At 57.5% G+C, this 20398-nt stretch overlaps 2 protein-coding genes across 10 annotated transcripts in view; one reads left to right on the top strand and one right to left on the bottom strand.

Annotated features, from left to right (window-relative positions):
• The window catches only part of LIMS2 (LIM zinc finger domain containing 2), a 70810-nt gene that overhangs the window by 12271 nt on the left and 38141 nt on the right, over positions 1-20398 (bottom strand). For 5 of the 8 annotated variants that reach the window (XM_036099970.2, XM_036099971.2, XM_078070646.1 and 2 more), the window contains 3 exons: positions 10347-10506; positions 8118-8184; positions 7738-7858 (listed from right to left, as the gene is read on the bottom strand). In XM_036099970.2, coding sequence (XP_035955863.1) covers positions 7738-7858; positions 8118-8184; positions 10347-10502 — 344 coding nt within the window. In that variant the 5' untranslated portion in view covers positions 10503-10506. Of the gene's footprint in view, positions 1-7737; positions 7859-8117; positions 8185-10346; positions 10507-14064; positions 14085-15309; positions 15350-16813; positions 17134-20398 lie in introns of those variants that run through there. The other 3 variants (XM_036099968.2, XM_036099967.2, XM_078070645.1) reach the window with 3 other exon arrangements.
• Positions 70-5264, top strand: GPR17 (G protein-coupled receptor 17). Of its 2 annotated transcripts, none has more exons than XM_036099977.2 (2): positions 70-360; positions 3911-5264. In XM_036099977.2, the coding sequence occupies exon 2, from the start codon at positions 3981-3983 to the stop codon at positions 4998-5000; it is 1020 nt and encodes a 339-aa protein (XP_035955870.1). In that variant the 5' UTR covers positions 70-360; positions 3911-3980; the 3' UTR covers positions 5001-5264. The 2 variants fall into 2 exon arrangements, with proteins under 2 accessions (XP_035955870.1, XP_035955869.1); XM_036099976.2 differs by having other exon boundaries at positions 74-360; positions 3949-5264.

Here is a 20398-nt window from a genome sequence, read left to right as displayed (position 1 = left end):
CACTCCGCCCAGCCCGCGCCCACTCCACGGCTTCCAACACAGTGACACACTCGGCCTCTGTGACGCTCAGTGGCCAAGCTGGGGGGGCCGGGGGGGGCACGCGGGCTGGGACACACTGGAATATTCACGACGCAGTGGCAGCAGAGGCAGCCGTAGGAGTGGCCCACCGCACAAGGAACCTCTCGGAATGAAGCGGCCTTTCAGGGCCAGAGGGGCTGCGGTCTCCCCTCCTCTCCTTAAATAGCCAGCCCTTGGACCACAGCTGCACGGAGCCCACCGGCAGCGCCACCACCCACTGGCCACAGCCCACCTGCCACCCCGCAGCCCTTCTGCCCTCGCACCTGGACCCAGCTGTGAGAGGTAAGGACCAGAGCCCGGTCAGGGCAGGCAGGGGGTTCAGGAGCCAAGCAGAGGCAAACACAGAGCGCGGGCAGGGATGGGGTGTCCCTGTCCCGGAGACACTCTCTGGGATAGTGGTACAACCTATTTATCGAAGGCTGCCCTGGTCTGAATGACAGCGGGCCCACCAGGTGGTATTCCTGTCCCAGGGTCGGGGGCTTATGGAGGGCGAGTGCCCCACGCACAGTCCCGCGGCTGCAATGACAGTCAGCTGGAATCAGCACCCATGCTCTCCACCACTAGGCCACCCGGAGCCAGAAGAAGGAGCAGGGAAGAAGAGGTGTCAGCCCATGCGAGGGAACTGCCATGCCCACCCACCACAGCCTTGCCACCTTGGGCCTCTTCCTGTGGCCCACTCCTCCCCCTCCCCGAGGCCCAAGACCTGCCCCCTGATGCTTGCCTGACCCACAGCCCCAGACCCCCCGATGTCCCTGCCCAGGCGCCCTCCATGTGCGCACGCCGCGCTGCTCTGAGCAGCACCACGGACGAGCCAGCGAGGGCAGGCCGAGGCTTGCATGTCTAGGGTACGCATAGTGAAGCAGGGACCCATTTCGGGGCAAAAGTCAGTATCAAAACTCCTACAATCGGAGGAGTAAAGAAACCTCAACAAACCAGAAACAAACCTAGAAGCATTTCAAAATTGAGTCTAGATCCCAGAGAGAGCACTGTGCATGAGGCTTTCAGCGGTGGTGGGACACGGGGGGCAGCTGTGCGGGAGGCAGTCAGCCAGCTGCTGGCCCAACCGCCAACTGGGCAGCCAGGCAGGCCCCACAATCGATTTAATGCTCTGAGGTCACCATCTTGAAACTCCTACTTTTTGGACAAGGGGGCCCACATTTTCATTTTGCACTGGGTGCCAAAAATTACATCACCGGTCCTGGGGCAGACCCCAAGGAGGTGCCACTGAGCCTGAGACGCAATTCCAGCCCAAGCCCTGAGGCCGAGCCACACTCCCAGCTCTGGCACCCAGCCCCCAGCAGCCCCCAGAGGCAAGGCAGTGTTCTGGGAGGTGCTGGGTGTCCCTGCTAGGTGTCCCTGAGCTGACTTCCAAATCTAGGGCCACTGTCCCTGGCCAAATGACCTTAGGCAAGTTAGCCGATTTTAAGCCCCGACTTCTTAATCCCTAATCCGTAAAAGGAGGCTCCTGAGGCCTGCCTCTTAAGAGCGGCAGCTTGGATAACCAGTACCCGTGAGCAGCCCTCAGGGAGGGGCCAGGTGATAACTGCACTGAGGGGCAGAGTCCAGGCGTGAGGGGCAGCCCAGAGCAGGGGGATCCCAGCCCCGGCTTCCACACCACCCTTCCCTCCCTTGGCCCCATCCCCTCTCCCAGCAGCCAGGGCTGCCCTGGCACAACCCCTCGAGTCACATGCACCTGGAAACAGTAGGAAAATAACCTCTGTATCGGATCTCAGGCTTCCTAACCCGCTCTGGAGCAGGGGAGATCATTGAGGCAAGGGAACTTCCCTGGATCCTTTCAATAACTAAAATGTGACCTTATTGGGAAAGTAACCCCCTTTACTTGAGGATGGTGACTGGCCAGATGCCCTCTGCCACGCACCCGCACTGCCCCTGGCTCTGTCCTGCTCAGGCAGCCAGCCCTCACCCTTCCAGGTGTGTGCTGCCGGGGGCAGGGGGGTGCCTACAGGACCCCAGTGGTGGTTGATGAAGCCTGATGGGGAGGGTCAAGCTGCTGCCCGGCCTGACAGCCCAGCATACCCACGATCTGGACCACCTGCCCTGCTCTGTCTTCTAGAGGAGTGTGTGCCGGGCCCTCCCCGCATGCCTCTGTTCTTCATCCACGCCTGGGGATGGCCCCCAGCCTCCTCCTCCTCCTCCTCGAGGGGCTGCTGTGCTATCAGAACTGCCACCATGCTTCCTGGGGGAAGCGAGGCCAGGACACGCTTGCAGAGAACTCGTTCCAGCTCCCCGACTGCTCAGTACAGAGCCAGGCTCAGCCGGGACATCAGCCCTGACCATGCCACCACCACAGCCTGTGTGTGTGAGGGTCTGCCGGGCATGAGAATAAGGGGCTGGCGGCAGCTCAGGGATGCAGGATGCGCGGGGTCAGGGTGGAGGCTGCGCTGGCCCTGACGCCCGGCCGTCTTCTGCCCTCGCCTCCCACTCCCAGTGCTGGTGAGGGAGGCAGGGTATTTGGGAGCTTCGCTCTCCTTTTTGGATCTCTTGAGCTGACCAAAATCAACACAGGAGTCTGCTCCCCTCTCAGGGAGGGAGCAGGGAACACCCACCCAGAGCCGGGGTTCGCCAGCTACAAATGGTCCCTCGGGTGTGGGTAAACCGGGCTAGGGAGGCCAGGCAGACACAGGCGGCTTCCCTGGGCCCCAGGCCTCTCTGGGGCTGCCGGACTCGGTGGGAAAACCATAGCCAGTCTCACTACCTCTGGGAAAAATAGCTCTTCCTCTCCTAGAAAAGAATCTGCCTCCTGGTTGTTAAACCACTCCGGGTGGTAAAATCCCCCCTACTGGCCTGGGGCCCAAGTGCAGGGCTTTCTAAAATACAGCTCTCCACACGTTAGGATGGCCAGAATGGAGTTGGTAGGCTGAGTCCAGAAAGCTTGAGAGATGTTGGGATCCTCTGAGCTCCCAGGAAACTGCCCACCACTATATAGCTGGTGAGGCCCTCCTGGGTGGCAGGGGCTGGCAGGAGAGGGGCATAAAGCAGTGACACACTTGGCACTGCAGTTGGTGGGAAGTGCCACAAGGCCTGGGAGGGACGGGCCAAGAAGGGTGCCAGGACTCCGGGTGAGCAGGGTTCACCCTGCAAGGGCGAGGCTCTGCACACCAAGCTCTAGGAATAGGTGATCTAGGGGCGTCTGGGTGGCTCAGTCGGTTAGGCGTCCAACTCTTTTGATTTCGGCTCAGGTCATGATCTCAGGGTCCTGGGATCGAGCCCCGCGTTGGGCTCCGTGCTCAGCAGGGAGTCTGCTTGAGGACTCTCTCTCCCTCTGCCCCTCCCCCCACTTGGGCTCTCTCCTCTCTCTCTCAAATAAATAAATCAATAAGAAAGAGAAAAAGAGAGAGAGAAGGAGAAAGGAAGGAAGGAAGGAAGGAAGGAAGGAAGAAAAAGGGAGGGAGGGAGAGAGGAAGGAAGAAAGAAAGGGGTGATCTACCCACCCACCCACCCATTGGGAGTGGAGCTCAAGGGCCCCTCGAACCACCCCCTGCCATTTAGAAAGCACACCTGGGGAGCACGGCAGAAAACACGGGGCCCGTCACTCCATCCCAGAGCCCAGACAGATGGGATCCACCCCCCACTCTCCCCGCGGTCTGAGTGGACTTTGGGGACGACGTGCAGCCCAGGGCCCGGGCTCCTGTGTGCCCAGCCGGGGATGCAGGAGCCAGTGGGAAGCTGGCCCCAGCAGCAGACTGGCAAGCTCCAGGCCCTGGCTTCATTTTTGCTTTTTGCTGAGCTTCAGAAAGCCTCTGACACATACCCTCCCCCAGATGAACACAGGGGGTGCCCCAAGGCGATGCCGAGCTAAAACGTTTCACAGGTCCCAGGCTCTGGAACCTGTCTGCTTGTTTCCTCCAGGCCCATCCCCCGGCTCTGCTTCCGGCTGAAGCATGAATGGCCTGGAGGTGGCTTCCCCAGGTCTGACCGCCAACTCCTCCCTGGCCACCGCAGAGCAATGTGGCCAGGAGACGCCACTGGAGAACGTCCTCTTCGCCTCCTTCTACCTCCTGGATTTCCTCCTGGCTTTTGTTGGCAATGCCCTGGCCCTGTGGCTTTTCATCCGGGACCACAAGTCAGGCACCCCCGCCAACGTATTCTTGATGCACCTGGCTGTGGCCGACTTGTCCTGTGTGCTGGTCCTGCCCACCCGCCTCGTCTACCACTTCTCTGGGAACCACTGGCCGTTTGGGGAAATCCCGTGCCGACTCACCGGCTTCCTCTTCTACCTCAACATGTATGCCAGCATCTACTTCCTCACTTGCATCAGCGCTGACCGCTTCCTGGCCATCGTGCACCCCGTCAAGTCCCTCAAGCTCCGCAGGCCCCTCTACGCACACCTGGCCTGCGCCTTCCTCTGGGTGGTGGTGGCCGTGGCCATGGCCCCGCTGCTGGTGAGCCCACAGACCGTGCAGACCAACCACACCGTCATCTGCCTGCAGCTGTACCGGGAGAAGGCCTCCCACCATGCCCTCGTGTCCCTGGCCGTGGCCTTCACCTTCCCTTTTGTCACCACCGTCACCTGCTACTTGCTGATCATCCGCAGCCTGCGGCAGGGCCCCCGCGTGGAGAAGCGCCTCAAGAACAAGGCGGTCCGCATGATCGCCATGGTGCTCACCATCTTCCTGGTCTGCTTCGTGCCCTACCACGTCCACCGCTCCGTCTACGTGCTGCACTACCATGGCAACAGCACCTCGTGCGCCGCCCAGCGCATCCTGGCCCTGGGAAACCGCGTCACCTCCTGCCTCACCAGCCTCAACGGGGCGCTGGACCCAGTCATGTACTTCTTTGTGGCCGAGAAGTTCCGCGATGCCCTGTGCAACCTGATCTGTGGCAAAAGGCTCTCAGGCCCGCCCCCCAGCTTTGAAGGGAAAACCAATGAGAGCTCACTGAGTGCCAGGTCAGAGCTGTGAGCCCCGGGATGCCATACCTGGGGCCCACCGCCGTACACTGTCTTCAGAAAGACACCCCCCCCCCCGCCAGGGCGCATGCCACCCAGACTCATGAAGGAGAAGTCCACCTTCTCCCAGCAAGCCACTGCCACTCTCTCCAAGGGCGGAACTCAGCACCCAGCACCCGGTTCTGTCTTATCTGATGCGCAAATCCCTAAAAAAGGACACCCCTTGACGGGACCAATCGGCCACTCCCTCTGCAGAGACTGTGCTGGCCCTGCTCACTTGCAGTTACTAGATACTCAATGACTTCACCCCGTGGCAAGGGGGGGCAAGGAGGCCAGAGGAACGTTCCTGAACAATGAGTGTCTTTCTTTCCCAAGGGCTGCTTGCTAGACTCCCAACCTCCTTCCCACCACAAGAATCATAAGGCAGCAGGGTTCTGCAGAAAGAGCCCCGAAGGCAGCGACGAATGACTCAAGAGAAGGGGGGGTGCGGGAATCCAGGTGGAGGGGGACGGGGTTTGAGTTCCCTGGGTGGCACTTTTGCCAGATGACCCCTGAGTTTAGGGGACGTGGACTGTAACTTATAACTGAGTGTTGTAAGTACATTTCGGGCTGGCCACCAGGTGACATCCAACAAACGCGGCCTGTGGGCTCATCATCTCAATGCTGGGTCCGTGATCCCTGCATGTGGCCCGACAATCCCCACAGCTTCTCGGCAGCTGCCTGATCCCTCTTGAGTCGGTCAAGCATACGGCATGGGTGGGCAGATGGGGGGAGCCGGGCTTTGTCCCTGCCTCCGGACATCTCCAGCAGGGAGCCCGCACCTGGCATGGGACCCTGTCTCGCACTAACCCAGACCAGCAGGGGTGTCCTTAGCCCTGCCCCCTCCCAAGAGGCTCTCCCAGCTGTGGAGGGCCAACCTTCCACGCTAGCAGGTTCCTTTTTGTACCTGATCACACTGATCATAAACATAACTCTACTTGAAGATTCTGAAGGTTATTGTGTTCGGCTGACATTACTCCCTTCCCAGAACTTATCTTCGCTTCCACCCAAGAGTGACAAAGAGGACGTGAAGACAGGCTAGGCCAGGCAGCTCATGCTTTTGCCTCTGGTTCTGACAGCCCTGCGCAGGTCTGCCCCACGTGGACGCTCAAGTTCTGCATCATGGGCCTCAGAGGGCTGGCCCCGGGCCAGGAGGGTCTGAGCAGGGGCCACACTTCCTTCACAGCAGCCCTTTCCTTCCTTGAGCGCTTCCAGCCTCCCAGGGGTGGGGGCTCAGTGTGAGCTGTAGCTCAGGAGGAGAGAGGCCTTGCTCAGGCCCACACCCGGCGGGCCACCCCTGATCAGCACGGGGCCCCTGTGACACCATCTGCCCTCCACAGCCCCTCATGTAGACAACAACACGGGCTCCTGCCCAGGGGCCTACAGACACCAAGACCGACACCAAGCAACACGGAGCAATCCCTACAGGCAGCATCCAGAGCAAGGGGTGCAGTGGCAGAGAACAGAGAAGCGACAAGGTTGGAGAGGGCGGGGGAGTCAGACACCTAGGGTGGGCGGCGATCATCTGGCACGGGGAGACCTGCTGGTCAGCCAAGGAGAAACCAGAGTTTGGTTGGGGCCTATTGTATTTGGGATGCCCAGTGGACACCACGAGGCTGAGAACCCGAGGGAAAGGTCTGGGGTGGAGGTGTACATCTGAATTGTCCAGCACATGCATGCCAATCAGAGCTCTGGGACTTTGGACAGAGATGAGGCCCACGTGCCGAGCCCCCAACGAGCCAACATGGAGAGACGGGTGGAGAGAGGTAAGTCAGAAGAGGAGAGGACCCAGCACAGGCAGGAGGCGGAGGAAACCAGGAGAACACAGGGTCCTGGGCGCCTGGAGAGCAGGCATTTCAGCAAGAAGGAAAAGCTGCCGGGAAGCCTGCCGAGAGGCCAAGAGAGGACCAGCAGTGACCCGTGGGTCTGGCAAGCAGAGGGAGGTCGTGGGGGCCGAGCAGACTGGCAGTGGGGGGCACATGAGAGGAGCCAGCGAGGGCGCTGGGACAGGCTGCAGACAACCGCGGTGGGAGGACAGCTCTGGGAGAAAGAGCACAGACTGCAGCTGGGAGCCCCGCTAGAGAGGAGGGTGGGAAGGAGCGGGACCTCGGGAGGAGCAGGGACAGGGCCTCCGTGGTGCTGGTGCGTGGGGACTGACCCAGGGAGGCACCAGGGCAGGGAGCAGGAGAGCCTTCCCCTCAGGGAAGTGGGAGGGGACGTCCTGGCTTTGGGAGGGTGGCGGGCAGAGAGGCCATGCAGGGAGAAACGAGCCCATCTTCCTGGAAGGCGGGGACTTAGTCTACCAAGGAACCCTAGCCGGGGTGCCCTGCATGTCAGAGTCAATTTGGGCCCCCCTGGCTGAGTGATCTCTCTCCAGCAGCATTTAGCCAGGGGTACATGGAAGGAGGTAGGTGGTTGGGCTCAGCGGCGAGGGGTGGCCAGGCAGTAGTGATGACCCAAAGCTCTTTGTCCATCCACTGCATCTGATGGTCCCTGCTCCGGCCACCTTCGTCCTCGCTGCCTACTGTCAGCCTGCTCCTGGGAGCATCCCCAGGCCCGGGGCAGGCCCTACTCTCTCCGGCCCCAGCCCTCACCTGTAAACCAAGGGTCTCTTAGCGGCCTTGCCAGTGGGCACAGGCCACAGGGCCCGGTGCTCACTAGGCAGTGCCTGGGTGAGGGCCCTCCTCCCACCCAGCCCCGGCCCACCTCACCTGCCTGCGTTCTTCACGAAGCCCAGGTCAGCCAGCTCCACGTCACACAGCTCACAGCGGAAGCACCCCGGGTGCCAGTTGTTGTTCATAGCCTTGATGACGCGGCCGATGATGAACTCACCTGGAAGACATTGGTCCCTGCTCACTAAGGCAGGCGTGCGCTCCCCTCCCAGCCCCCTCCCAGCCCCCTCCCAAGCCCTGCGCCCACTGGCACTCGCCTGAGCTCAGCCTGGTCCCGGGGCTCCCCTCCCAGAGCTTGGGGAGGTGATGCCTGCAGAGAGCTGGTGCTCGGAGAGGGGGTCAGGGAAGAGCACCTGTGCTCCCACCCACCTGCCCAACCCCCCAGGCGTGCAGAGGAGTGTGCTGCATCCAGCCCTTACCGCAGGATCCGCAGCACGGAGCAAACAGCATTTGGAAGTCGTGTTCGCAGTACTTCCGGCCTTCGAACTGCAAATGGGCCAGCAGAGAAAATTCAAGCAAACGCCCATTATTGCCCCCAGCTGGCCGGTCTTTGTTGGATCAGGACCCGCCCTCGGGGAGGCTAGAGAAGCACCCCAATTTGTGCAACTGCTACTGGCAGGAAGCGGGGTGCAGCACCTAACCCTCCTTCCAGAGAAGGCTTCTGGAGGAGGTGGTAAGGAGCTGGAAGACCGCAGGGGTGGAGGTGCTGAGAGGAAGGCATCCCAGAGCAGCAGGGGCAAGGCCTGGAGATGGGAGGGAATCGGCCGGAATTGGCCCTTTCCACAGGCGGGTGTGCAAAGTGAGGGGTCTCCGAGAAGCTGGGAACTGGGCAAGGCCAGTCTTCCAAAAGCCGAGGCTATTTGCACAAGATCTTGGCCCTGCTGGTGCTGGGAGCGAGCCGAGGGCTGGGATCAAGTCTGATTTATAAATGTCACTTGGCCCTATTTCCTGTGTGTCTTCTCTGTGTGAGAAGGCATTTCCCCCAGAGGCCACCAGAGACCCGGAGAGGGAAGACAGAAAGAGGGACACAGGAAAAACATGGGGCCCTGAGGGAGAACCCCAAGCCCTGCAGCCAGCAGGAGCCACTCCGGGCACCAGCCATCATCCCCATGTACCTGGGCATGATGGCCCTTGCACTAGCCCCAAGTGTGGCCAAACCCTGTCCCTGCTTTCTTCTCCCTTGACAATTTTCTTTTCTTATCAAAAAGGTCGGTTTGCCCTCTTCTCTGAAACGAGCGTCTTATTGGGCTACAACTGAATACAGCCCTACCCAGTGGCCCGTAGAGGTGGCAGGGCGTGAAATTCATTCAGCAACGACTATTTCCTGAGCACCTACTGTGCTCCAGGCTTTGTTCTAGCACATGGCCACTGCAAACAGAGCTCGGCCTCCCCTCCCCGTGCCTCTACAGTGCGCCAGCATTTCCCAGGAGGCTGGAAGGCTCCGACGGCCAGGAGGAGCTCACACACCGCACGGCCGCCCATCTGTCGATCCCATCAGCTGTACCTTCCAAGTCTCTCCAGCCTCTGAGCCCCGGTCACCACCTCCACTGCGCCTCCCACTGGTGCGCTGGTAAATGACGACCAACCAGCCCTTTGGAAGGCAGGGTCCGATCTGTAGCATTTAACAGTTTCTAAGGTGTGACTATTCCTGCCACGGACGATGTCAAGCTCCCAACAGGACAGCAGCATGGAGTTCAGCTATGTGCGGCAGCCATCAGGGTACGGTTTCCACCACCCAGGTATAATAGACAAATAACCTCGAAGGCATAGATGATAGGAAAACGTAATAAAGTAATTGGGAAGTGGTGAGTTTTGAGTATGTGTTACCCTTGTTTTCAATAAAATTTTATCTCCCTGTACATTTATATAACTTAATTTTTACTAAGAGTTATGTTTGCCCACGAGCTGGCAAGTTTATTGAAAATTTAAACAATCTGCTCTTATGAGCCACTATGGCCCGATCTAGACCACTTCACTTGATCTGGATTTTTTCAGTAATCCAGCTTCTGGCCCCACCTGTTCTCCAGCTTCTGTGCCTGCCCACATTAGTCTCTCCCCAGCACAGCAAGGAGAGCGGTCCTTTTCAGATGTCAGACAGACTGCCTCCTGCTGCACCTCAAATTCCCTGCATGCTCTGACCTCAGGGCCTTTGCACTTGACTGTTCTCTCTACTGAGTGCTCTTCCTACAGATGTGTGCATGGCTCCCTCACTTCCTTCAGGTCTGCTCAAACATCACCTTCCCTGACCACCCACCCTCCTCACCCTGAGAGCCTCTATACCCAGAGCACTGAGCACCATCTGATATACCATATATTTATTCTGTTCACTGTCTGATCCCAAAGGAGGGTATGTGCCACCAGGGCAGGGTGTTTGCAACCGGTGGCCTCCCAGAGTCTACCCAGAGGAGGCTGGATGAATGGTGACTCTCCTTCAGCACCCATAGCCACCAGGGGGGCCCTGTTCACACCTCATACGTGAGGATGTGCCCCCAAAGCGCAGCAAGCCTAAGACCTGGCATGACTGCCCATCAGTCACCAGTCAGGACCACGGCTGGGCACAGCCCACAGGCTCTTAGAACGCAGGCTCTGAGCTGGTGGGGGATTTGGGCTCCAATACGGCAGTCCGGCCGGGGGTCCTGGGTCCTCACCTCGTAGAAGAGCCCCTCGGGGAAGGGCCGGAAGCACTGGGCACACACGAAGCAGTGCTCGTGGTACAGCTCTCCGTTGCTGTTGACGATCCGCTCGGCAGGGGCGAAGCGCGCCTGGCAGCGCTGGCATACCGCGTTGGCCAAGGCGCTGGACATGTTGCTGCGGGAAGAAGGAACGAGAAGGTCAGGACTGCGGAGGGGCAAAGACAAGCAAGCCTGGAGGGCTGCACTCAAGGGGCATGCTTCCCTCCTTAAAAAGCTAAAATGTTCCCCAGCGTAAGGAAAATCGCTGTTCTCGCCCTGATGACAGTCTTGGCGCTGTGGGGACTCAGCACCACGCAGTCGGGGCCAAGCTGCCTGGCACCGGCTCGGCTCAGCCTGCACAGCTACCCTGCAAATCCGCCGAAGGTTCTGTGCACCACGGGCATCCTAAGTGCCAGCGCACACCAGGGGCTACAGTATGTATTCCCAGACGACAACTCTACTAGGCCAACACAGCATCCCCATTTTACAGATGGACAAGCCAAGGCCTGCAGAGAGTTAGTGTCCTTCCCGAGGGCCACAGTGGGTGGAGGCAAAGCCTGGATTAGAAACCAGCACCCCTCCAGACTCTAAAGCCCCCATCTTTCCGCCACGCCCTGCAGCCCCCAGGCACTTCCATGGAGCATCAGACGCGGCCGGGCCATAGCCGGGCACACACCGGTCAGAGCAGCGAGGGCTCAAGAGCGGCACTCTCACAGTGGCCTGGGCTGTACCTCACTCTCTGGGTCTAGACTCCCAGCCATGGAAAGACCATGAGATGGGTGAGAGGCCAGTTAGATGAGGGACACGTGTCGGCACTCAGCTCATGCCTGGCCCACAGTAAGCCCCCACGAAGGACGGTGCAGCAGTTGCCAACGTCTCTGCTTGGTTCCCAGGCTGCTCAGTCTTCATCATGCTGGCCCATGTGTTGGGGTGTCTGTGGCCACCTCAGCTCCCTCTCGTGCCTCCTATCGCCTCGTCTCAGGGAACCAGAGTCTCTCAGGTATAGAATTCACCCAGGCACAAATCAGTAGCTCTGTAATCCACTCGTTTAATCCCTGAGGCAACCCTCCCCTCCAGATGAGAGACCTAAGGCTCAGAGAGGTTAGGCAACTTGCCCAAGCTCACACAGCAGATGACAGAGTCCAGATTTGAACCCAGATTGGTCGGACTGCAATGGCTCTTTCCTCTGCACCAGGAGTTAGTTGCAAATCACCTGCCCCCAAAGAAACATATAACCACCCTACCATGGAGAAGGTGAGAGTGTGACTCTTTGGGATAGGAGCAGGCTGGGAGCAAACCTCCTCATCCAGGGTGGGCAACGCCGTCCCTGGGGTAAGTGGCAGGCTTCCTTTTGGGAGGAGTAGAGTCCAAACTGAACCACAAGGGGAAATGCCCACACTGCGCCAGACGCATGCTGAGGGGCCCCGAGGCGTGGCCCGGAAGAGCTGTGTCGTCGGACTGGCAGCCTCTATGACCTTCCAACATGCTGATGCCCGATGCCTTTTGTTATACGGGTAGCAAACAGTCTCAAGTGTCACCCCCGACAGATGGGTGGTGGCTGCCTGGATATCTGGGCAAAGCAGGACAGTCAGGCTCAGCAAGGAGAGATGCAACCAGCTGGCAATGTCAGGTAGGCACATAGAGTGACTGGACACAAGCTGCCTGCTCCTGAGAATGTCTTTCCAGGCTGTCCTGCCTGCTGGGGTATGAATCCCATCCCTCCCTGGCTGCCCCAGCATTGAGAGGAGTTCTCGAGTGAGTGAAGCTCTGGCTGGGGTGCTCAGGTGTCCGTCCTAAGCAGGATGAGCGCAGGAGGTGGGAGAGGGCTCTGCCGGCCCGGGGTCCGGGTGTGGGCTAGGGACAGTGGGTCTAACAGGGCTGCTGGCGCACACATTGGCTGAAGCTGGGCTGGGGGCCCCAAGCAGGACGCCCTCTCTGTTCAGCCTGGGAAACCATGTGGCAGGGAGGGGCAGGGCCAGAGGGCTCTTCAGAAGCCTTGCCAGGCACTGCTGCATGTCTCAGCCTGCCCTCAGGTGTGTCTTGGGGACCAAAACCACCTTCTCTGTCCACGTACTGGCCACCGGTGCAAGGAAGTAGGAAGGTGGCAGGAAGAGTCAGGCAGAGCCCAAGATGCAAGGGAGGGTCTGCACGAAGCAGCCACCCCCGCCCAACACACACCCTGCGCCCTCCCCAACACCCTCCACAAGGTGGGCCAGACGCGGCTGACGAGCTACTGCCTAAGCCGCCACGGAGGGCTGGGCTCACCCGTCAACACAGGCATGCTTTCCCACTGGAGAGCCCTGTGAGTCTAGTGGCCTTGTCCTCCCACAACACACACCCAAGGTGGTGGAAGGAAGTTCCAACTCCCGGCTGTGCACAAGACCTTGCTGGTCTTGGAGAAGTGAGAAATCAACAGGAAATCCTGTGACTCTGGATCTGGAATTCCCCACTCAAAGGAACCAGAAAATGAAGCCAAAACAAGGATTCAAGTCCAGCCCCCAGGCTTTTGGATTGCGGCTTAAACCCAGAGCCCTGGGTCCTAACAAGTGAGTGCCGGCAGAGCCCCTGTGCCTCCCAAGGCCCCTTGCCCTCTGGCCCCCAGTGGGGCTGATGCAACTCCCACCTCCACTCGCTACCGCTGCCGAAGGCTGCCTTCTCTGCCAAACCCACACCTCCTAGGTGGCCCACCCGCACAGCCACTGTCACTCGCTTGCTGCTAGCCCAGACACTTGACCAGCCTTCAACCGTTCCGCCCTTGTAAGTAGACCCTCTGTTCAACTCTCCCCTGTGATTCCATCTCACGGTGACTGCGTTCCTGGCCAGGGCCCTAAAAGATACCACCCCCACAGCAGCCTGCCACTCCCTACCTTCCTGTTCATCTTCACCTGGTCCCCTAAGCAGAGCAGCTGGTCTTTAACTGGTCTGTGTCTAGCTCCCCGGCTGGGTCCCTGGGCACCTCGGACTGAGGATTTTGCCATCTGTCCCCTACATGCCTTGCACAAACCCTGGCAGAGGAAGGTGGGGTGTGGAGGGGACCACACACTGGCCGCCCCAGCCCAAGTCCTGGGGGGCAGCAGCACCCCCAAGGCACTCCTGGGACTGTATCCCCACGCCACCCTGCTCAGGCCAACGGACAACACTCCAACCCACTGGCCTAAGACAGACGGATGGACAGACACGCAAATGTGCCTCACAACTAAACCATGTCGCCGTCAGAGAAATGCCAGCCATCTCCTGCAGGAGGCGATGACACAAGAGGGGGCTCCGGGCTCACGCCTCCATGTTGAATCCTGATAGCGCCCGCCATCAGCTGGGGGACCTGGAGAAGGGTAGCAGCTTCTCTGGGCCTCATCTGCAGAGAGGTGCGCCCGGGTACCAATCACCGCCTCACGGAGCCGGGGTGAAGAGCTCACAGCGTGCAGTGCCGTGAGCCCAGCGCCAGGCAGGCTAAGCACTGGGTAGAGACCTCTGGTTTCCCTGCAACTCTGGGAGCCTCCAGAGCACCTCCTCCCCAGCCCAGTGCTGGGGAAGGCCTGCAGCTTGCCTGCGCTCCCTGCCAGAGGGCAAAGGGTGGGAGACATGGACATTCCACATCCTCCTTCACACATTCCAGCCAAGAATGGGGAGCACAAAGTCAGCCTAGTTATTCCCCCAAGGAGACCCCACCATCCTGCCCCAGCCGGATGACACTCACGCTGCCGAGGACATGGCCGGTGACCAGAGGGTGTACAAGAGCACGCCGTCTCATGCCTCTTCTCCAGCCCTTCCCAGCACCTCAAAACACTCTCAATCCTGAAAGCACGATACAAGCCAGTTTGTGAGCTCATGCAAGATGTCACTGGCTGATGTCACCGAACTTTACAATGACTGGGGTGGGGTGGGGGGGCCCTCTCTGCTCCCACTGCTTGTGAGGAGAGGTTGCTGGTTCCAGATAAGGAAACTGAAGTACAGAGAGGATCAGGAAGCTGCTAAGGGTCACACAGGATGGACCATGTTCTCTCCTGTCCCCTCAGCTCGTGGTGGCTTTACACAGGCACAGCCATTCAAGACTCTCCGTTGTTTGTTTGGGTTTTTTTAACAACCCTAGACCCTGGGGTGCCTGTGTGGCTCAGTCGGTTAAGTGTCTGCCTTCGGCTCAGGTCATGATCCTGGGGTCCTGGGATCGAGTCCCGCATCGGGCCCCCTGCTCCGCGGGGAAGCCTGCTTCTCCTTCTGCCTCTCCCCCTGCTCGTGCTCTCTCTTTCTTTCTCAAATAAATAAATAAGATCTTTTAAAAAAAAGAAAGAAGAACAACCCTAGACCCTGCCCCACTCCAGCCTCACACCCATCTGAGCCTAGAGAGAGAGGGGGAGGGCCTGGCAACAGGCAGGGGCCACCACACGGGTCCGTTCACACTTAAGAATGAGGCAGTGTTACCGAGGCCACACCGCCTGAGCAGCGATCAGTCCGACGCGGGAGCTGCACGGCCGGGCAGACCAGGCTGCCCACCTGGCTCAGGTGCGGCCGTGTGCTCTGCCTCAGGGCACTCCCTGAACCTGGGCCTCCTCATCTGTAAAATGGACTAGCAACAGCTACCTCGGGGGCCGCCTGGGAGGATTCAGTGAGGTGACACCTGCGAGCGCGGCCCATAACAGCCCCATAACTGGCAGCCAGTCGCCGTCCCCCCCACCCCGCACCCCCCGCGCCTTCATCTGACACATCTTTACTGAGAACCTGGTCTGTGGCCGGGGCCCCCTCCCTGCCACCCCCTCATGAGGGTACCCGGCTGCACGCAGGAAACAAGAATCGACACCAAGCCAGGCCCGCCCTCAGCCTCGGGAACACTGGAAAATTACATGCTGCCTCGGGCTGCTGCACACAAGGCACTGACCGTCCGAAACATCTTCCCAGCCTGTCTGGAGCCTGTGGGACACGGCTTCTCCCGCAGCCCCAGCCGTACCTCTCTGCTCGGGCAGCTTCACTGACTCGGAAGCAGGCGCGCTTTAAAACCGTCCCGCGGATGACAGAGGGCTGAGGGACGGCACAGGCCAGCAGTTCACAGAAAAATAAAGACAAGTAGCACATAAACACATGTGCCTGCATGCAGGGGACTTTCCTGAAGCCTGATTTTCATGACCACGCCCACGTGCCCTCCTTGCATCTTGGCCTTGTCTATACCGTGAAATCTTTCTCCAGCATGGCCTCTGGCCTCTCACTGCCCTGGGAGCCATACCACACCCTCACTCCACGAGTGTCCAAGGACATCCAGAGGCCTACCGGTGAGGGGTCCCCTTCCAGCACTGCCACGCTCAGGTGAGTTTCTTGGCGCCCTGAGCCTCAGGCTCCCCACCTGAGCAATGGGCTTGTCCGGTCCCCATCCTGGTGCATAAGGGGACTGCCATCCCGGGTGTGCAACAGGGGCGGCTCAGCAGCCTGTGTTCCCCGCTCCGCCCCCACCCCCGCCCCCCACCAATGCTCTGCTCCTTGCTCTGTCCTTTGCCCCAGATGTCTCTGGTAGCTCAGTCCTAATTACCTCTCCAGTAGGCTGTTCTGACCATGGGGACACAGTGAGCTCAGAGCAGGCTGGATTTTCCCCACGTAGCATTAGCCCCCTGGACTTCCTTTCTTCCCTGGGTCCTCCAGGTCCCCCCTCGCCTCTGTCACTGCTACTCCCTGTCTCTTCCCTGACTCCCCACCCCCTCCTCCCAACCTCAGGTCCTCTCCCACTGTTCCTCCCCCACCTCCTCCTCTGGGGCTGCACCCGTCATTTCCATGCCAATGACCCTAAGTTCACAGCCCTCATCACTCTCTCCCCAACTTTCTACTAGAAGTTTCCACCCCGATGGCCCCTGGGGCCCAGCCCCCAGCCCCTGACACCCGCACTAGTGGCTCCACCACCATCTCCATGCCCTCCCGGACCCTCCCCACCCCAAGTTAACTCATCTCCTCAGATGCCCTGAGCTGCACCCTGAGCCCACAGGCTCCCCTTCCTGCCCCAAAGGAGGCTTTCATCAATTGTCTACACTGGTAATTCTCCATGAGATAAAGCAGTTCAGATTTTAGAGTCAGTCCAAACTGGCTTCAAATCACAGCGTAGGCATTTTTGGATGGGTGAGGATGGGTGATGTCCAGCAGGTCCCTCCACCACTCAGTTTGCTCATCTCTAAAGTGGCAATGAAACGATCCCAGTCTGAACGCAGTAATGGGATTTCCATGGGACAACCTAACTCTAACACCCCATTCTCAGCGTCCTGCCCAAGAATGTTGATCCCAGGTGACATCAAGCCCACCAGACGAATCGCACCCTACCCCCAACCTTATCACCAACCCCGGCGCTGTCCCCACGCCCCGGGCGGACGGGCTCCTGCCGTCGGAAGGGCCAAGCCGGGTGTCCGAGGAAAGGCCGGCAGCCACAGCTTTCCGGCCATTGTCCCCGCCGACCCCGCCCGGCCCTGGCCACCTACCCCGGCGCGGCGGGCGGCGGGCTCTGCCGGTGCTGGCGCCGCCGGTAGAGCCCCGACGCGGCGAGGGCTCCCAGCCGGGCTGCCATGGTGCGGGCCTCCTCCTCCGGTTGCGGGGCGGCCCTGCTCCGACGGACCCGCGACCACCCCGGCCTCGGGCGTCAGAGGCGGTGGCGAGAGCGGCAGGGCGCCCGGCAGCCACCTCCGGCCAAGCCCCGCGCCGGCGACGGGACAGGCCAGCATGCAGGGGGCGCCTCTCCCCCCACTCCCTCTGGACAGGAGCTCACGTTACACACTGCGATCTCCAAAGGGCAGCGGAGTCAACTCCAAATAGAAAGGATATTGTTCGCGCGGCGGGGGCAGCACAGTGAAATGAGAGGCTGGCGGGGCTGGGTCCAGGCTGGGGAGGTGACTCGCTGGGAAGGTCCCAAACAGCACTGAGGTGAGGTCAATAGTGGCAGGCCAGGATGCCTGGAGGTCCCGGCTCAGAGGAGCCTGAGAGGGAACCCTAAGCCCCCTGACATGCTGATGATGGACTCTTGGCTGAGGAGGGCAGTATGGGACTGATCTGGTTTAGGAATCCTAGAAAACAGTTAAGAAGCTGGTGAGGAAGTCCCACACACATGCCCACCTTCTGCCTTGTTCCCTTCCCTGAGAGCCTGCGCTGCAAATGCCACCTGGAAACCCAGACCAGGGCAGCCTTGGTCCCCTGGATCCGACCAACAAATTGCCAAGCACCCAAAAGAGGTCCATGCTGTCAAAGCTCAGAGAACAGGTTATCCCCCAACTTGTCGGGAAAAGCAGAAGCAGCAGAGTTTGATAGAAGACCGCCAGGAAGGCATGATTTCCATGCATTTTTACCTAAAGAGATCAGCAGGGTTATTGTGATCCAAGTGCAAACACCCAAGGTCAGCGTCTGAGTTGTGGCCACGGCTGGCGGAGCGGGCACTCTGGTCAGCAGTAAAATAAGGATCCAGAGCACTCACAGAGATTTTTAACACTGATTCCATTTCCCTGAAAAACCTTTCTAGTAAAGTCAGAAAATATGAGCAGTATCTTCCTCTGCCTTTCAAAAGAAAAAAACAGTAGCTATCATTCTGAACAGCGGGGTCCTCCTACACTGGGGTGGAGGGAAACTTTGGAGAGGATCCATTGGCACTCAGATGCCGGGCCCACATACCAAAAAGCATACCTCATCCAGCAAATCCAAACTCATTAACCATCCTGGGGGTCAGCTCCAAAACACAGCCAGATGACCACAAGCATTGGGTGCAATATAACTTATAAATGCAGCTCGATTCCAAAAGTACCAAGCACTGATCAATTCAACAAATATTTTTTTAAAGGTGGCTGTAGGGGCAAAAGGGCATAGAGAGGCTGGGGTTGGAGGAGCCAACAAGGACAAAGATCACCTCCTACTCTCTGATGTGGATAGCTGAATGCTTAAGAAAGCTAACTAGAAAGTTTTGTTATAGCATCTTGAAGTCAATGCCCCAGGGCCTGGGCCCCTCCTACCAGCCCCACTCAGCCCCTCCCATGGGGAAATTCTGAACTCTGGAACCCAGAACTCACCAAGAGCCACAATTTCATTTAAGAAGGGAACATTTATTTAGGGTTTCTGCAATTGCAGGTAAACCAGAGACAGAGGCTATAGCCACAAGTGTTTTGTGCATCATAATTTGTAAATGAAGTTCAAGTCCAAGGTTACCGAGCACTAATCAATTCAACAAATATTTACTATAAAAGGAAGTACCAGGGGCTAGAAATTGAGAAAGGAAATTAGAGTCTGATTGAGCCCAAATCCCAAATCTCTGTACAGCCTTGTGGCCCAGCCCCCCAGTTCTGCACCCTGTCTTGCAGAAGTGGGTGTCAGAGCCATGCAGGTGTCCCCAGCCAGCACTCTGGCTCCAGAGGACAAAGTTGTAGAAACATAATAAGAATGATATCAGTATAAATGGCAGAGTAAGAACCTTTGAAATTTTGTCCCTCCATAAAAACAATGAAAAAACTAGCAAAAATTTTTTGGAACTCTGTCAAATAACCACAGTTTTGCAGTAACCCAGGGGCATTTGGTCAAGAATTTTGGTAAGAAGAGTGAGCTTTGTGGTGTTTTAACTAATCCTAGCCCATGACCCCTATACCATAATTCCATGGCTGCCTTGAAAAATAACATCCCACATTCCCAGTAATTAAGAAGCAGACAGAGCTGGAGCTCCTTCAAAACTTCATTCTCTGGAAGACTCCATTTGAAAGTCTTGTCTTTTTGTGACCTCACTCACACATACCCAATGCTAAAAGCCTCTCTTAGGGGGTATTTTCCAAATAGCCTACTATGGTAGTTGCCTATGGTATCATAGCTATCATCGCCATGGGCAACGGACAACAGTGAGAGCAACAACAGACTAATCAAAAGCTTAAAGGGAAAAACTGAGGAATGGGATGTCCTTAGGGGCTTTGAAAAGGACCAACACATTCCTGGGACTCTAGAAGGCCACGCAAAAGCCCAGGACTGCTTGCATGCTCAGGGAAGAACTAAGAAGGTCCTAAGCTCTCACTTCTGACTGACCTTCAGGCTTGTGTAAGCAGGAGTGAAGGCTAAGGCAGAGTTGTAAACTGCCCAGTTGAATGCTGAAGGTGGGCCCCAACATACGCTTTGTGCCCTCAGCAAAGATTGAAAGGCTTATTGCTTTCAGGCATTGAGGGAAATCTTTGTCCAGCCATTAGCTGGCCACTAAACTAACCAAGCAGAGACTTCAGTGGTCACAAATGACAGAGATACAGACTTTACAGAATTAGATCAGAAAAGTCACTAAACGGGCACCGGGGTGGCTTAGTCAGGTAAATGTCTCCTTTGGCTCAAGTCATGATCTCAGGGTCCTGGGATCAAGCCCCACATCGGGCTCTCCACTCAGCAGCAAGTCTGCTTCTCCCTCTCCCTCTGTGATCTCTCTCACTCACTCTCTCTAATAAATAAAATCTTTAAAAAAATAAAATAGAAATTAAACTTTAAAAAAAAAAATTTAAAAAGAAGTCACTAAACAAACAAACAAGTAGCAACAACAAACTGAGGAGTGGGGGAGAATCTGATCTCAGAATTGCCACATATTATTTGAAATGTCCAGTTCTCAGCAAAAAATTATAAGACATACAAAGAAATGAAAAAGTGTGACCCTTCCACAGAAAAAAAGAGCAATCAACAGAAACTGTCCCTGAGGAAGCCCAAATATTAGACTTAACTAGACTTTAGATCAGCTATTTTAATTATGTTCAAAGAACTAAAGGAAACCATGTCTAAAAAACTAAAGGAAAGTATGAGAATGATATCTCACCAAATGGAGAATATTGATAAAGAGATAGAAATTATTAAATGGGACCAAATAGAAATTCTGCAGTTGAAAAGAAATACTAAAACGAGTCCTTCAGGATGAAATTAAAAGACACTAGGCAATAATTTGAATCCACATGAAGAAATAAAAAGCAGCAAAGTATATTTAACCTTGACATAGTAAAGGTAACTATATAGATAAAAATAAAAGACAATATAAATGTACTTTTTATTTATCAACCCATTTTTCCCATCTGATTTAA

The sequence above is a fragment of the Halichoerus grypus genome, chromosome 4 (genome assembly GCF_964656455.1).
Source record: "Halichoerus grypus chromosome 4, mHalGry1.hap1.1, whole genome shotgun sequence".
Taxonomy (NCBI): domain Eukaryota; kingdom Metazoa; phylum Chordata; class Mammalia; order Carnivora; family Phocidae; genus Halichoerus; species Halichoerus grypus.
Note: the sequence above shows the minus strand (reverse complement) of the source record. Positions and strands in the feature narration are given on the sequence as shown.

Bases quoted from the DNA above. Each gene is read 5' to 3' on its own strand.
- GPR17 (XM_036099977.2), top strand. From the start codon at position 3,981: ATGAATGGCCTGGAGGTGGCTTCCCCAGGTCTGACCGCCAACTCCTCC.